At 48.7% G+C, this 16,715-nt stretch overlaps 2 protein-coding genes across 5 annotated transcripts in view; both read left to right on the forward strand.

Annotated features, from left to right (window-relative positions):
- LOC102492284 (2'-5'-oligoadenylate synthase-like protein) overlaps positions 1 to 5,999 on the forward strand; it is a 26,181-nt gene extending 20,182 nt beyond the window's left edge. For both annotated transcript variants that reach the window (XM_006151515.3, XM_027773082.1), the window contains 3 exons: positions 1,208 to 1,449; positions 4,112 to 4,259; positions 4,921 to 5,999. In XM_006151515.3, coding sequence (XP_006151577.1) covers positions 1,208 to 1,449; positions 4,112 to 4,259; positions 4,921 to 5,421 — 891 coding nt within the window. In that variant the 3' untranslated portion in view covers positions 5,422 to 5,999. The remainder of the gene's footprint in view (positions 1 to 1,207; positions 1,450 to 4,111; positions 4,260 to 4,920) is intronic.
- Positions 6,000 to 6,909: 910 nt separating this feature from the next.
- CUNH12orf43 (chromosome unknown C12orf43 homolog) lies at positions 6,910 to 16,117 on the forward strand. Of its 3 annotated transcripts, none has more exons than XM_006151517.2 (6): positions 6,910 to 7,087; positions 8,623 to 8,665; positions 8,844 to 8,942; positions 13,629 to 13,702; positions 14,644 to 14,734; positions 15,213 to 16,117. In XM_006151517.2, the coding sequence occupies exons 1-6, from the start codon at positions 6,949 to 6,951 to the stop codon at positions 15,556 to 15,558; spliced, it is 792 nt and encodes a 263-aa protein (XP_006151579.1). In that variant the 5' UTR covers positions 6,910 to 6,948; the 3' UTR covers positions 15,559 to 16,117. The 3 variants fall into 3 exon arrangements, with proteins under 3 accessions (XP_006151579.1, XP_006151580.1, XP_014444453.1); XM_006151518.3 differs by having other exon boundaries at positions 15,216 to 16,117; XM_014588967.2 differs by lacking the exons at positions 6,910 to 7,087; positions 8,623 to 8,665; positions 8,844 to 8,942 and adding an exon at positions 9,297 to 9,521.
- The last annotated feature ends 598 nt before the right edge of the window (positions 16,118 to 16,715 follow it).

The raw sequence follows: 16,715 nt of genomic DNA on the forward strand, positions 1-16,715 counted from the left end.
CAGTTTGAGTCCTGGATCTGGCGGCTTGCTTTCTCACTTCCCCTTTCTCTTTCTCTCTCTCTCTCTCTCGTGTGCACATGCATCCATGTGTGCACATGCCTATTGCAAATTAAATAATAATAAAAATAAATAAAATTAAATAAATCATTCTTTAAAAAAAAAAAAGAAAATGAAGTAGATTCAATGGAGCTGCATAGGCTGGGATGCGATGGTGGAGCCCAACTGCTCATCCTTGGGCCACCTCTTTGTAACTCTGCTCCTGGAGTGACTCTCAAGAACCATTTGAAGCCTACTAGACTAACCCAGCTCTTCATTCTAAAATGAGAAACAAAGGCTCAGAAAAGGAAAACAGCTCCGCCAAGGTCACACAGCCTATAGGTGGCAGAACCAGGACTAGAACTCAGGTTTTCCAGTGTTTGGGCTGATGCCACCCAACAGAGATTTTTTTTTTAAGAGATTTTTGGTATAGGGCGTGTGCACTCTCCAGAGAAACAGAGAGAGACAAAGACACAGAGAGCAAGAAATCACCCCCCAGGAGCGATGACCACGCTGCAATCCATTCTCCTACATTCGCCCCACAGATTTTTTTTTTTTGAGAGAGATTTTCGCTATAGGGCACGTGCGCTTGCCAGCCAGACAGAGAGAGACAGAGAGACAGAAAGCGAGAAATCACCTCCCAGGGGGGATGGTCACACCTCAATCCCTTCTCCTCCATTCTCCTCTCGAGATCTTAGGCAGGCACGCACGCACACGCGCCCGGCGTGAGTTTTAAGCCACCGGGTCCGGGAAGCGAACCGCAGTCGACTACGTGGGAGTCCAGTGACATAGCCATTACGTTAACTGCTGGTTCCCTGCCCCACAGAATTTTGGGTGCACACACACACGCACCCAGCGTGAGTTTTGTTTTGTTTTGTTTTTTAAGAGGCTTTTTGCTATAGGACATGTGCGCCCACCAGAAAGAGAGACAGAAAGCGAGAAATCACACCCCAGGGGGGATGGGCACATCGCAACCCCTTCTCCTACATACATTCTCCTCTCGAGATCTTGGGCACATACGCACATACACCCGGCATGAGTTTTAAGTCGCTGGGTCCAGGACTCGAACCAGGGTTGACTACATGGGAGTCCAGCAACATAACCATTATGCCATCTGCTGGTCCCAAGATTTTTGACGTCTCTCTCTCTCTCATCTCATCCCTTTCAACAGTATGTGCAAGCCAGGTGCCCCAGGGCCAACCTGCCCCCTCTCTATGCTCTCGAGCTACTAACCATCTACGCCTGGGAAATGGGGACCCAGGAGAGTGAGCAGTTCAGGCTGGACGAAGGCCTCGCCACGGTGATGGAATTGCTCCAAGACTATGAACTCCTCTGCATCTACTGGACCAAGCACTACACCTTCCAACATCCAGTTGTCGGGGACTTTGTCAGGAAACAGCTCAAGAAAAAGAGGTACTGGGCCACTGCTTGCTGAGGAAGTCATAGGAAAAGAAGAGAATCGGGGGCAAAGTGGTATCGAGTTTCTGGGTTGGCTGTCACAGGAGATGAGCACCGACATCCCATACGGATCAGCATCTCCGGCCAACAGCCTGCCACAGTCTCCGAGGGCTGTAGGGGGCGACAAGCCTTTTCCTGTACACCCAGCCCCAGCTCTCAGCGCTCAGACTCCCTCTCAGGGCTTCCAGAGTCAGCATGGGGAAATGGAAAGAATACTGGGGACCCGAGTGTAAGTAAAATCTCAGTTCTGCCATTTCTCGCTGCTGTGAGCCCTGGTTCCTCATCCCTAAAACAGGAGGAAACGGGGACCAGCAGAGGGCATAATGGTTACATCGCTGGACTCCCATTTAGTCAACCATGGTTCAAGTCCCGGGCCCAGTGGTTTAAAACTCATGCTCGGTGCGTGTGCATGCATGCCAAAATCCTGAGAGGAAAATGGAGAAGGGATTGTGGTGTGGCCATCCCCCCCAGGAGGGTGATTTCTCACTTTCTGTCTCTGTCTCTCCAGCGAGTGCACGTGCCCTATAGCAAAAATCTCTTTTAAAAAGGGGTGGCGGGGCTGGGGGGAAGCCAGTAAGTAGTGTGGGGTTAAAGGCGCTTGACTCCCACATGGTCAACCATGGTTCAAATCCCGGACCTGGTGGCTTCCTTTCTCGCTTGTGCTCTCTCTCTCTCTCTGGTCAAATTGGAAAATAACAATAAATAAAGTTAAAATCAAATAATTTTTTTAAAAAAATACTTTATAAAAACAGGAGGAAACGGGCACCTTTCAACACAGATCTGTCAAAAGAATCAGAGAAAAATCTGTCCTGAGGGTGTATAGTAAGAAGCCTGTGGTAGCTGTCCCGTGAAGGGTCACATTGTACTGCAGGCCTCTGGGCCCCGCTCATATCCCCTTGGCCTTCGCTGTTTGGGCGAAGGCTGGCTCGACTTCCAATTATGGACTCTAGTGGCCCTCTGGCTGAGGGTTTTCCTCTCCCCTCAGACCTACTCTGAAAACAACCCTCAACCAAAGACTCTGGGAGTTGGTGGATAAATACCCCAACTCCCTCACACCTCAGATGGCAGAAGTCAGGGTCCCATGTTCCACACTATTTCCCAGAGTTCTCCAGGGCCACGAATCTCCAGTTGCTGTCAGAGGTAATTCCTTGACTCTCACTCTTTCTTTTCCTTTTTTTTTTTTTTTTGAGGGGTTTTTGCTATAGGGCGCATGCGCTCACCAGACAGAGAGAGACAGAGAGACAGAAAGCGAGAAATCACCCCCCAGGGGGGATGGCCACGCCGCAATCCCTTCTCCTCCGTTCTTCTCTCAGGATCTTGGGCACGCACGCACACGCGCCCGGCATGAATTTAAGCCACCAAGTCCAGGACTCGAACTGTAGTCCATTTCATGGGAGTCCACGACATAGCCATTATGCCAACTGCTGGTCCCTCCAAACCAATATTCTTTAAAACATTTATCCAACGTTTATGTAGAGAAGAGACACCAGGAGACAGCCCAATCTCTCCTCTGTTGAGGCAGCGGAGGGGTAACAACCCCGTCTGCTGGCCGTGAAGATTTATAGAGGTCTGTGCCTCTCTTTCTTCATCTGTAAAATGGGAACAACAATAAGAATAATAATAGTCTCTACCTTGTGGAATTGTTTTACTGGTTAAACGAGGTTAATTCACATAGGATTTGGCCTGGTGTCAGTGTTTGGTGCTAGTGGTGTTATCATCCAAAGCGATTCAGCAGCGCTCACCTCAAACTTTGGGTTTGTACAGGCTGGGGCTAGCTTATGGTTGGCAGTTAAGGGAGCTCGATCCCACATGGCAGGCCACATAGCGCAAATCCCAGCCCAACAGCTTAGAAAACATTCCAGACACATGTGCATACATGCTCAAAATCCCTAAAGGAGAGAGAAATAGAGGAGAGGAATTGCAGCACGGCATGCCCCATGGGGCAAGGGGTGCTTTCTCCCTCTCCCTCTTTCTCAGTCTCTCAGTCTCTCTCTGGTAAGTGCATGTGCCCTCTGGCTTATTACAAAATGTTTTTGCGTAGTCTGCTCTGAATGTATAAGGCCCACTCAACTGAGCCGGCATCTGCGATAGCTCCAGGATGCCTCTTGAAGCCTCACCATCCCTACTCCCAAAATTCATGGCAAACACCTGGAGAACGTGCCCCAAGAGGAATTCTTGAATGGCATAGTGGTTATGTTGCTGGACTCCCACATGGCCAACCACAGTTCCAGTCCCAGAGCCGGTGACTTGAAATTCACATTGGGCATGTGTACGAACATGCCCAAGATCCCAGGAGGAGAATGGAGAAGGAATTGTGACATGGACATCCCCTCTGGGGGGGGTGTGATTTCTCCCTCTCCCTCTCACTGTCTCTGTCTCTTTCTCTCCAGTGAGCACACATGCTCTATGGTAAAAAACCTCTATACATATATATTAAAAAATCTATTCATCTCCATCCTGTTACCCTCCAGCAATGTTCTGAGACCCTCTTGCCCACAACCTGGGCTCTGGACATAACAACTGCTCAGCGTTTTGAATGGATGGCTGAGAAGGCTCCTTTCTGGCTGGCAGGCCTCCAAACCAGGAGGAGCCTGGGCACCCTCTCCCTGTGTTGCAGGCCCATCATCCTGGATCCAGCTGACCCCACCTACAACGTAGCAGAAGGAGGCAGATGGGACATAGTCGCTCAAAGGGCCTGCCAGTGCCTGAAACAGGACTGTTGCTATGACAGCGGCGAGAACGCAGTCCCCAGCTGGAATGTGCAGGTAACCGTCCTCTCTGGGCTGTCAGGGGCTTGAAGCTCAGAATGAGATAACTGCGTGGTATGTGTTTACTCATTTCTGTGCCCACGGAGAATAGGACTTTAGAGTCAGACCGTTTGAGGCCCAGCCTCACCCCCTCCTGTTCTGTGAACTTGGGAACATTCCGTACAATGGAGCCAAGCGTAGAAACAACCTCACAGGGCTGCGTTGAGAGTATGGAAGGTGGGGCCTACCTGGCCTGGTGGTTAAGGAAGCCTGACCCCACATGATCAACCATGTAGTTCAAGTCCCAGCCCTGGCAGCTTGGAAAATAATTCCAGGTACATGTGTGTGCATTTCCCAAATCCTGACACAATAAAGAAATGGAGGAGGAGAAGGGATTGCAGCATGACCACGTCCCATGGGGCGAGGCACTTTCTCCCTCTCCTTCTCTCTTTCTGGCAAGCCCATCAACCTCTAGCAATTTTTTTTAAAAAAAGGAACAAAAAAGAAAGAGTATGGAAGGCGGCCAGCACAGAGCCTGGGATGTAGTTGGCGCTCCTAAATATTCACTGCTGCTGCCTTTGTTGCTTCTGTTAGAAAGATGAGGTCAGGAGGACAAGTGAAGGAACCTTTGCACATCAGGCAGAACAGCATTGGCTTAACCCCTGTCCTTCCCTTCCAGAGAGCCCGAGACATCCAGGTGACAGTGGAGCAGTGCGGTTACTCAGATTTCACCATCAGGGCCAACCCTTACGAGTCCATAAAGAAGATGAAAGAGAAAATCCAGCAGAGCTGGGGCTTCTATGGCCTGCAGCGCCTGTCCTTCCAGGAGCCCGGTGGTGAGCGGCAACTCCTCAGCAGTCGCTGCACCTTGGCCCACTACGGGCTCTTCTCTGACACCCGCATCTACCTGCTGGAGACCATCTCCCCTGAGATCCAGGTCTTCATAAAGCACCCTGACGGTGAGAGCCACGCCTATGCTGTCCACCCCAAGAGCTTCATCCTAGCCCTGAAACAACAGATCGAGGACAAGCAGGGGCTGCCCGTGCAGCAGCAGGAGCTGGAGTACCGAGGCCAAGTACTGCAGGACTGGCTGGACTTGAGACACTACAGCATCCAAGATAGCAGCACCCTCACCCTGTCCGAGATCAAAGCAGGAAGGCCTCTGTTTCCATCCAGGTAGTGTCCCCTGAGAGCCCCTGGGTGCATCTCTGCCATCTAACCCACAATGCATCCCGCCAACCACTCCTTCCAGTTCTCTCCTGGAGAAACCCTGTGTCTTCACCAGATTTAAACCAAATTACCCTAGCCTTGCCCACAGGGGCATGAGGAGGACTGTGAGAGACTCAGAGGACAAAGGGACAATGGCCAGATCCTCTGTCGCAAGAGAATCCTGACCCACAACTTTCGCAACAATCAGGCTGGAAAAGCAAATTGCAACCCTGACAACGACCGACTCCAAACCATCAGGACTTGGTTAATAACCTGCCAGTTTTTCTAATTCCCCACCCCACCCCACCTTGCTTCCAATTTGGGGCCAACTAGAGAAAGACAAACACGCTTCCCGTACTTAATCCCGCTTCTAGCTAACCAGCGCCACCTTCCGACGCCAACGGCAATCAGGGCCCACTGAAGGCTTCCTGTTTTCCGCTATCAAGCTTTCCCATTCCCCTGCCTGCCTCTGAGCCTGTCAAAGGCAAGGGATGGGGGCTGGTTCCTCTGCTATAGAAAGTGAGAATAAATAGCCTTTGTTTGTTCTCATCTGGATGGTCGTTTCTTTCCATTGGTCGAAGGCTATCGCAGTGGTTACTGATTAATCATTTGAGCCTCTCAACTCTGGGAAATGGGGGCTGTAGGGAACTTGAGGATGACACTACATAAGTAAGCCCAGCCAGGGCTGCCCCACAGTCTATGGTTAAGGTGCTGGATCCCACATGGCCACCGCAATTTGAATCCCAGCCCCTGCAGCCCGAGAAACACACCTGCCACGTGTGCATGTGTATCCAGAGTCCTGACAGAATGGAGAAATGGAAGAGAAGGGATTGCAGAGTGACCGTGCCTCATTGGGGAGCGCTTTCTCTCCACCTCCTTTTTCTCTCTGGTGGGCACATGCACCCTCTGACAATTAAACAAAAGAACCCCCTTCTGAAACTCAACAAGCAATACAGAACAGTCCAGAGACTTCAAGAGACTCATAGCCTCTTTGTTATCAAAGGACACCATGTGATCAGGTTTACTCCAAACAACCACTAAAAAAGTATCCCTTTTAGCTCTGTTTTCTGGTGAATTACTCATACACTATAACATATGAAATGCACCTTGTACCTGGCTCGCAACAGACTCTGGGCAATTTAGCAGTAGTAATATACTTCCCACCTCTGCCTTCTGGGCAGAAAGCTACATTCCAAGGAGCAGACAGGCAAGTCCCACTCCTTTGTAATTTCGGCACAGCCAGCATTTTAGGTCCCTCTTGTGTGGGCTTCCCCTCCGTAGGTCTCATTTTCTTCGTCAAGGAAAGATCCGGAGGTGATCTCAGGCGTTTCTAGCTCTTTTGTGAGGACCGCCCACCTCCAGGCCAGTTCAAGGCCAGTGGCGGTTTGAGCCAGAACTACAATCCCCATAATGCCCTGCGCTTCTCTGCTCTTACGTGAGGTCGTGCGAGAGGGTTGGTCAACTAGACGTTTCCCACGATCCTTTGCGGTGACGCAAGATGGCGGCGCCCACGGAGACCGTGAGCGATTCGGAGAGCGGTGGCGACAGTAGCAGCGATGCAGAGGAGTTGGCGCGGTGCCGCGAGGCGGCGATGCCTGCTTGGGGCTTGGAGCAGCATCCGCAGAGACCAAGAGCCGGTAGGGGACTGAGTTTGGGGAAGGTGGCCAGAGGACATGGGGTCTTCCCCTGAAATCTGAGAGGAGGAGGTTGAGGAGGAGGGAATCGCTAGACTCGACTTAACTTCCCCTGAAGAACCCCCGGGATTGAATGGGGTAGATACAAAGCGCAGGGAAGTGCAAATGGAGAAAGTTGTTCCATTTTCCGGGTCGGGAAACTGAGGTATCTAAATGTCGCTTGACTGCATCCTTCGGCCCATCGTCGCCCCCCACGGGGAAGGCCGCCTCTGTCCGAGAGGACTGACGGCCCGCCCCTTGTATTCTCACACGCAGCTTTTCCCCACTTTTAACAGTTCCTGTCACCGTGAGGCTGCAAGCTCGTCCACTGCGCGCGCTAACTCTGACCATAACTCCCTGTACCCAGGGAGAACCGAAAACCCCTCAACATAGGGAGGGGTGCCTGATCACGGATAGAATCCAGCGATCTTTCAGTCTCGTAATAGAAAGAATACTGCATCGTCTAATTACATTTTTGCGTCTCTTTCCATCATATATCTGAGCGACAAGCCACAGAAGTTTGGGCAGTATGTACCTGTTACTTGGTCACAACAAAAGTCAGGTTTTCATATCTCTTAGGATCTTTGTAGATATATCAAAATTTCGTTTTATTCACAATGAAAAGGTCGTTATTACATTTATCTTTGCTTTTAAATTACAGTAATTTTTAGGTCCACCTCTAAATCTTATTTAATGCCTTAATAAAGTATATAAGTATAATGAACTTGGTTGTTTAGTATTATGATAACTAAATTTCAATATCATTGGTTTTCATTGTAATTCTATATGTTGCATTTATGTCTTTATTAAAGTATTGTTCTGAGGCCAGCGGATAGCATGGTGGTTGGGGCTCTGGATTCCCACATGGCTGACCACCACTGGCGTCCCAGACCTGGCAGCTTGAAAATCGCAACAAATAAATAGATAAATAAATAAATAAATGTTTTTCTGTTAAAAAGCATTGTTCTGAGAAGGGATCCCGGCTTCACACGGCTTCTAGAGGAAACATGGCTGAGCAAATTTAAGAACTTCATGTGTGTGTGTGTGTGTGTGTGTGTGTGTGTGTGTAAGTTTATTTTTCCATTTCTCCCCTGGGAGAGAGGTTCCCCCTAATAGGGTCTTCACTCTGTGATCCCCCTCCAGCCTCAGCTCACCCAGATCACAGGCACATGCAGGTGTGTATATAGTAGACAGTTGATAAATTGTGTGATTACATGACTTAGATTTCCCTGTTCAGCATGGTATGTAAGAGGGGACTTGAACCAGAGGACATGGTCCTCATCTCAGCAATGTTAGATATTTGACTCGGACCAAGTTATTTTACATCTCTTTAACTTTTCCTCTTCTGTAAGGTGGGGTTATGGTAACCCCTCTAATGGGTGCTTGGGAAGACTCATTGAGTTTTACATGTAGATTGTTTCATGTAGTGCCCGGCACACAGCAGATGTTGTTATTGTCATGGTTTCCTCTATAAACGCCTCAATTTTACTTTTCCTCAGGTGCCACAAATAATCAGTTGCCAACCTCCCAACCAAGCCTCAGGTACTGTGCATTTGGGGTTCAAGTTTCATTTAGTTATTAATAAATACTGATCTCCTGTGTGTACAGGGTGCTGGGTTAGATCCTGGGTATATCTGAGCGAGCAAGACATGGGTGGTCCCTGCCTTCATGGGGGCAGCTTGTGTGCTGGTGGGAAACAAGGTCCTTTTGTGTGTTGTAGGCATAAGGTGGATGAGCACAAGCAAAATGGCAACGAGCTGCAGACCACCCCCGAATTCCGAGCCCACATAGCCAAGAAGCTGGGAGCCCTGCTGGACAAGTAAGCAAAAGCATGCCTTTTCTTCTGCCTTCCTTCATACAAACAGCAATAGCTGCCATTGCTGGGGCTCAGTGTCCAAGCAGACACCATGAAAGGCCCTTGTGATCAGTCACCTCACTGTGTTCAGAAACAACCCTCATGTAGGTCCTACTGTATCAAGACATAGGCTCTCAGCAAGATGTGTTGATTGATGTCACAGGGAGTAAGGAGTAGAGCGGAGCCCCAAACCCAAGTGTGTCTGGCCCTATGACCTGGTGCTTAAGGGAACCGGATCCCACATAGCCTATTACACAGTTGGAATCCTGGCCCCAACAGCGGGTTCAAGTTTCATTTAGTTATTAATAAATACTGATCTCCTGTGTGTACAGGGTGCTGGGTTAGATCCTGGGTATATCTGAGCGAGCAAGACATGGGTGGTCCCTGCCTTCATGGGGGCAGCTTGTGTGCTGGTGGGAAACAAGGTCCTTTTGTGTGTTGTAGGCATAAGGTGGATGAGCACAAGCAAAATGGCAACGAGCTGCAGACCACCCCCGAATTCCGAGCCCACATAGCCAAGAAGCTGGGAGCCCTGCTGGACAAGTAAGCAAAAGCATGCCTTTTCTTCTGCCTTCCTTCATACAAACAGCAATAGCTGCCATTGCTGGGGCTCAGTGTCCAAGCAGACACCATGAAAGGCCCTTGTGATCAGTCACCTCACTGTGTTCAGAAACAACCCTCATGTAGGTCCTACTGTATCAAGACATAGGCTCTCAGCAAGATGTGTTGATTGATGTCACAGGGAGTAAGGAGTAGAGCGGAGCCCCAAACCCAAGTGTGTCTGGCCCTATGACCTGGTGCTTAAGGGAACCGGATCCCACATAGCCTATTACACAGTTGGAATCCTGGCCCCAACAGCGTGCAAAAACACTGTAGTGTGTGTGTGTGTGTGTGTGTGTGTGTGTGCATGCCCAAGATCCCGCCAGGATAGAGAAATGGAGAAGGAGCAGTGGTATGACCACACCCCATCAGGGGGTGTTTTCTTCCTCTCCTCTCTCTGGTAAGCATATGCACCTTCTAGCCAAGGTGGGGGTGGGAGGCAAAAAACAGAATAAAAGAACCCTGGTATGGGTTTATAATATGTTATTTATGGGTTGAAATTTGGTTGTAACAGATTAAGAGGTTAAAAATTGGGGCCAGATGGTAGCACAACAGTAACTTAATGCTCTGCAAGGCTGACCCACGTGGGGAAAGTTCCGAGTTCACATCCAGAGACTTCAGTGAACATGGACACACGCGTTTCCATGAGCTGGACTAGTTAAGGCTGGGAGTAGATGACAGCTTGAAGACCCTGTTGGGTGTGTGTGTGTGTCTTTCTCCGTCTCCTCCTTCCTCCTGCTCCTTCTCCCTCTAACTTATGGGAAAAAAGAGACTTTAAAAAATGGATGGAAATTTAATCCAACTATGAGATTAAAAGGCAGAGCCTTGGGTCCAGCAGATGGTGTAGTGATTAAGGTGTTGGACTCTCATATAGCCAATCATGGTTCAAATCCCAGACCCAGCAGTTTGAAAATCATATGTGTGTGTGTACATGTCCAAAATCCAGGAGGAAACTGAAGAAGGGGTTGCAGCATGGCCATCCTCCCTGGGGGGTTAATTTCTCACTTTCCCTCTCAATGTCTCTCTCAGATGAGCATTTGTGTCCTATGGCTAAAACCTTTAAGGAGAGGGGAGCAGAGCCTTTGGGAGGTGATTACGGTTAGATAAGGTCATCAGGGTAGGGCCCCATGATTGAATTCTGATAGGTTTATAAGGATAGGGTGAGAGAGACATTACTCGCTTGTGGTATTCAGTTGTGAGCAAAAGAAAAGTGGACTAACACAAATCCCAAGAAGGCAGAGCTCATTCTTATCATAAGAGTGCAAGAAAGATAGAATTCAGATTTTTCATGTGCATTCCTTTTCTTTTCTAGAAGTACTTGGTTAATTTATAGGTTTCTGATTGTATTCTAATTCTAATTCTAATTCTGTTCTTATTCTATTCTAATTCTATTTTAATTTCTAATTCCAAAACGAATTCTATTCTAATGCTATTTTATTTCTATTCTGATTCTATTCTTATTCTAATTCTATTTTAATTCTAATTCTAAAACAACCCTAATTCTATTCTGTTCTAATACTATTCTGTACTGTTCTATTCCTATTCTAATTCTATTCAATTCTTATTCTAATTCTATTCTATTTTAATCTTATCCTATTCTACTTCGATTCTAATCTCATTCTATTTTTTTCTTAAAGATTTTTTGTTTTCTATAGGGTTTATCTGCTTGCCAGAGAGACAGAGAGAGACAGAAAGTGAGAAATCACCTCCCAAGGGGGATGGCCACACTGCATTCCCTTCTCCTCCACTCCTCTCGGGATTTTAGGCATGCACACACACATGTGCCAGTGTGAGTTTTAAGCCACCGTCAACTATATGGGAGTCAGGCGATGTGACCAATATGCCATCTGCTGGTCCCATAATCTAATTCTATTCTAATCTAATTCTATTCTATTCTAATTCTGTATTTCTGTTCTTAGACTATTCTATTCTAATTTTATATTTCTATTCTCTTACTATTCTAATTCTGTAATTCCATTCTTATTCTATTCTTATTCTATAATTCTGTTTTCTATCATTCAATTCTATTCCATTCCATTCCACTCTATTTCATTCCATTCTATTCTTTTCAGTTCTATTCTATTCCATTCTATTCTATCCTATTCTGTTCCATTCTATTCTAGTTCATTCTGTTTTATTCCATTCTAATCAATTCCATTCTGTTCCATTTCTTCTGTTCCTTTCTGTTCCATTCCATTCCATTCCATCCATTCCATTTCATTTCAATTCTATTCTATTCCATTTTCTTCCACTCCTTTCCATTCCAGTCCATTCTGTTCTACTTTATTCTATTCATTTCTATTCTAATTTATTTAATTCTGTTCTATTCAATTCTGTTCTCTCCTCTCCTCCTCTATTCTGTTAGCTCTATTCAATTCAATTCTATTTCATGCTATCCCATTTCATTCTAGTCAGTTCTATTTTCTATCCTACCCTATCCTATCTCCTATCTGATCCTATCTCCTATCCTATTGTTTATCTTATCCTATCCTATCCTATCCTATCCTATCCTATCCTAGGGAGGGAAAGTGAGAAAGCAAGCTGCCATGTCTGGAACTCTAACTGCAGTCGGCCATATGAGAGTCCAACACCTCAGCCACCACCCCACCTGCTGGCCCCATGTTGTGTGCTTTCTGTGTGCCAGGCACTATTTGAGTATCCTGTTTCCTGTCACAGATTGGAAATACAGTCTGTGAAGATTCTCATCAGCATGCCCAAAGTAGGTGCCAAGAACACTGTCTGTTCTAGTCCTTTGGGCCGCCGTAACAAAATGCCATGAACTGCAGAGACAGGAAATCATCTCTCATATTTCAGAGTCTAGGAAGTCCAGGATCCAGGCGCCAGCAGACTCAGCGTCTGTGAGGCCCTCTTCTTGGTTTGTAGATGATGCCTGCTGGCTTTTTTTTTTTTTTTTTTTAAGCATTATTCCAAGCTTCACAAGGCTGCTAGAAGAGACATGGCAGAGCAAATTTAAGAACTCCTGTGTGTGTGTGTGTGTGTGTGTGTGTGTGTGTGTGTGTGTTGAGAGAAAGAATTTTGCTATAGAGCTCAGCAGGAATATATCATTTTATATATGTGTTCTCAAATGGTGGAGGAGACAAGGGGACTCTCCAGCCTCATGTAAGCCCCAAATTCCTTCACAAGGGCTGTGCCCCGAAGGAGATAATGACCTTATTATTTAGCAAAGACCGCAGCCTCTAATACCATCACTTCACAAGTTAGTATTCCAATTGGCAAATGTTAGGGAGACACAGCTAGACCTGAGCACTAGAACCATGTGTGGCTCTAGGAAAAGGGGGGTCCAGCAACAAAGACGTTTGAGGAACACTGCAGTCTGCCTGCCTCCATGCACCCTTGGAGGCTGAGAGTCATGATAGAATATGCAGAGCTCTGAGTTCCTGTGGTGAAGAGACTTTGTTTCATGGAAGACCAGTCACCACATCTTGGGATATGCTGGTCTCGAGCCATCCTGATTGATAGAGCACCAGCTGGTTTTGAAGGGGAGATGCGAGTTCGGAGTCGATGTCCTTCCTCATGAAGTAGATAGCAAAAAGGACAGAGAAGCCCTCCCCACTTACAGACCCATTCTGTCCTTCTGAGACAGAATATTGGACCAGAGCCCAGCCGCCTACACTGGACTCCCACATGGCTAAGTGTGGTTTGAGTCCCAAATCTGGCGGCTTGCTTTCTCACTTTCCCTTTCTCTCTGTCTCTGGTCAAATTTTTAAAATAATAATAGTAAATAAAGCTAAGTAAAATAATTCCTTAAAAAGGAAACCTGGGGCAGCAGGTGGCATGATGGTTAAGGCGGCTAGATCCCACCTGGCTGACTGTGCTGACCTAGTGACTTGAAAGAATGGAGGAGAATAGATTGCAATGTGGTCCTCCCCCTGGCATTGCTTTCTCTCTCTATCTCTCTCTATATATACATGTATCTCTGTCTCTTTCTCTCCAGCAAGTACACACACCCTACAGCAAAATGTTTTCAAAAAGTTGTTTCTGTTCTTACTCAAAATCTCATCCTAAATCAGCTGTCTCCTCTCCCCATAGCTCCATTACCATCTCGGAAGTAAGGAAGCCGCCAAAAAAAGCCGAGGTCCAGAAAGGCAGCTCGGAAGATGATGGTGAGTGGCGAGGCTGTGCATAGGCAGCTGTCGTTGAAGTGCCCATGGTGTGTCTGGGTCTGGACAGTACCATCTTGGTACTCTCCTCCTCCTGTCATTCCCTGTGAGGCAGGTGTTGTGACGATACCCCCACGTACAGACAGGTAAACTGAGGCTGTAAGTAACAGTCACTTGTGCATCTGTGTGACCCTGAGCAGCAGCTGTTGACCACAGCCTCCCCCGCCTCAGTCCGTCTGTCCTCATGGCCACTTGGAGGCCACCTTACATAGGAGGCTTAACGATGGACTGCCAGGAGCCTCTGAGGGCTTCCCAGCCTGATACAGAGGCTGGCGTCCCCAGGCGGCCTGTCCTCTAATGCCATCCGGCCTCAAGCTTTCCTCTTATCAGATGAGGCATCACTTAGCAGCTTGATGTCAGTGATTCCCAGCGCTTTGCCTCTTTGCCTCTAGACGAGGAGCCCCCTGAGGGCAGAGAAAGGCAGCCTCCGCACCTGGGAGGAGGGCACGGCTTATTATAGTCAGTCCAGCAGAGGGTCACGGGTTGGGACTTGGGCCTCAGTGTAGTGGCGCTGGAGTGGGTGAGGCCTTTAAGAAGTGAGGCCCAGTGAGTGGTATCAGATCAGAAAGGCATCGCCTTCACAGGTGGGTTAATGTTGTCCTGTGAGAGTGAGTCTTCTCTACCAGATGGCTGTCCTTGGACTGCACTCACTCTCTCCCCGCACCTGTTCACCTTCCTGCTCCTGCCGGCTATATTGAGACCTCAGGCCAGAGGCAGGCCGATGCCAGCCCCGGGCTCATGGACTTTCCAGACACCCAAACTATGAACTAAATAAACCTCTGCTTATAAATCGCCTCGTCTCGGGTATTTCTGTCAGCAACACAGTCAGACTGAGACAGAGGGGTTGGCGTCTGACAATGCTGACTCTGTCACCTGGAATCTAGGCTTCCGCCTTTTCTTCACATCCATCCCCGGAAGCCCCGAAAAGGAAGCTGCTCCCCAACCCTCCCGGAAGCGACGGCCCGCCAGCTCCAGGTGAGAGCATGCCCCTCTCCCCATGTTCCCTCCTTCTGTTCCTCCTTTGTCATGGCCGGTCCCCAGGGTAACCAAGCAGACCCCTCAGGTCCATGCCAAGGTGGTGGCCCTGTCAGGCCACTAGAGAGAGAGCAGGAAGGCCAAGAAGTTCTACTGAGGGGTAGCTTTGGGTGCTGCCTCTGGAGCACCATGTTGGAGCAGACACCTCACTTTATCTTACTTGCCTCTTGCCACAGCCCTGAGCCTGGGCTCCGCTGAGAGTCCCATTACACAGATGAACATGCAGGGGCCAGAGAAGTTAAGTCACTTAATGAAATCTGGTGAAAAGAGAACCCAGGATTGGAAACCAGGCCTTCCTCATTCTAAAGCCTGAGCTCTCAAACTGCCTGCCTCTCTGGCCTCTCTCAGTGGCGGGCAGCGGAGGGAGCGCTGGGGCCTGTGTAGACTCCCGCTAACCCAGACCACCCTCTCCTTGCAGCAGTGAGGACAGCGACGAGGAGCGGCAGCGGTGCCAGGAGGCGGCTGTGTCAGTCTCCGACATCCTCCAGGAGTCGGCCATCCACCGGCCTGTCCAGGAGACAGAGGCAAAGAAGGAGAAGAGAAAGTTGAAAAAGAAAGCCAAGAAGGTGGCCTGTGTCGACCCGGCTGTAGCCACCACCTCCAGGAATGTGGTCCAGAGCCGGACGGAGGAGTCAGGCAAGCTCAACGGGGACCAGGTGTCACTTGGGATCAAAAAGAAGAAAAGAAAGAAAAAGGCGAAGAAAGCCAGCGAGACACCTCCATCCCCACCAGCACATGGCACAGTGCTCAGGCCTACAAACTGACCCCAGTCTGGGCGCCGGCCCAGCAACTCCATGGACAAGGTGCCCGCTCACGAGGCGTTGCCCAGCCCCACTCCCTCTCCACGTTCAAGGCCAGCAAGTCCATACTCTGCCCAGGAGACCCTGATCGGGACAGGAGCTTGCCCACAAGTCAGCACAAGGCAGTGGTTATAGGACTGGATCAGACCTGTGCTACCAGAATATTCCATGGCCTCAGGAAGAAGGAGCTTCCCTTTACTCAAGACCAGTGACCACGAGGTGAAACGTCCATTTCCCATGCTGTCCGAAGTGGCCCAGTGGGGACCTTTCTCCTTCTCTCCCCTCAGTCTAGTTTGAAAGCAGTTTAGAAAATGAGGGAAGGGGTCCCCAAGATGCCAAAGCCCAGAAAAACTGTTCTTTTCCCTGCAGCCCGCGTACCCTTCATAGAACATTGTCTGAAACAAGAAGAGAGAGTTTTCCCCTCCCCGTTTTCCAGAATTGTCCTTCACATTTGTGAACCTCCCATGCTGGTGATGTCTCTGGGCCAGCTTCATTACTGAAAATAAATTGTCATGGGCCAGCAGATGGCATAGCAGTTATGTCACTGAACTCCCACATGGCCAACTATGGTTCAAGTCCCAGACCCAGTGACTTGAAAATCATGCCAGGCACGTGTGCATGTGTCTCCAAGATCCCAGGATGAGAATGGAGGAGAAGGGATTGCTGCGTGGCCATGCCCCCAGGGGGGGTAATTTCTCACTTCCCCTCTCACCACTCTCTCTCTCTCTGGGGAGTGCATGCGCCTTAAGGCAAAAACCTCAACAAAAAGAAAAAAGAAATTGTCAAGGGGCCAGCAGGTGGTATGGTGGCTAAAGCACTAGAGTCCCACATGGCCGTCCACAGTTCAAGTCCCTAACCTGGCAGCTTGCTTTCTCTCTTTCCTTCTCTCTCTCTTTCTCTGTCTCTTTCTGATGACTAAAGCAAGTTAAAGCATCATTAATAAAATAATTCTTACTGGGACCAGCAGTTGGCATAAAGGCTATGTCACTGGACTCCCATGTAGTCAACTGCAATTCGAGTCCCGGACCTGGTGGCTTAAACTCAAGCTGGGCGTGTGTGCGTGTGCGTGCCCAGGATCCCAAGAGGAGAATGGAGGAGAAGGGATTGTGGTGTGGCCATCC

Source organism: Tupaia chinensis, unplaced genomic scaffold, assembly GCF_000334495.1.
Source record: "Tupaia chinensis unplaced genomic scaffold, TupChi_1.0 Scaffold000320_1, whole genome shotgun sequence".
NCBI lineage: Eukaryota > Metazoa > Chordata > Mammalia > Scandentia > Tupaiidae > Tupaia > Tupaia belangeri.

Coding starts and splice junctions, on each gene's coding strand:
- CUNH12orf43 (XM_006151517.2), top strand. CDS start 6,949: ATGGCGGCGCCCACGGAGACCGTGAGCGATTCGGAGAGCGGTGGCGAC. Junction 7,088..8,622: donor TCCGCAGAGACCAAGAGCCG/GTAGGGGACTGA, acceptor ACTTTTCCTCAG/GTGCCACAAATAATCAGTTG. Junction 8,943..13,628: donor CTGGGAGCCCTGCTGGACAA/GTAAGCAAAAGC, acceptor CTCTCCCCATAG/CTCCATTACCATCTCGGAAG.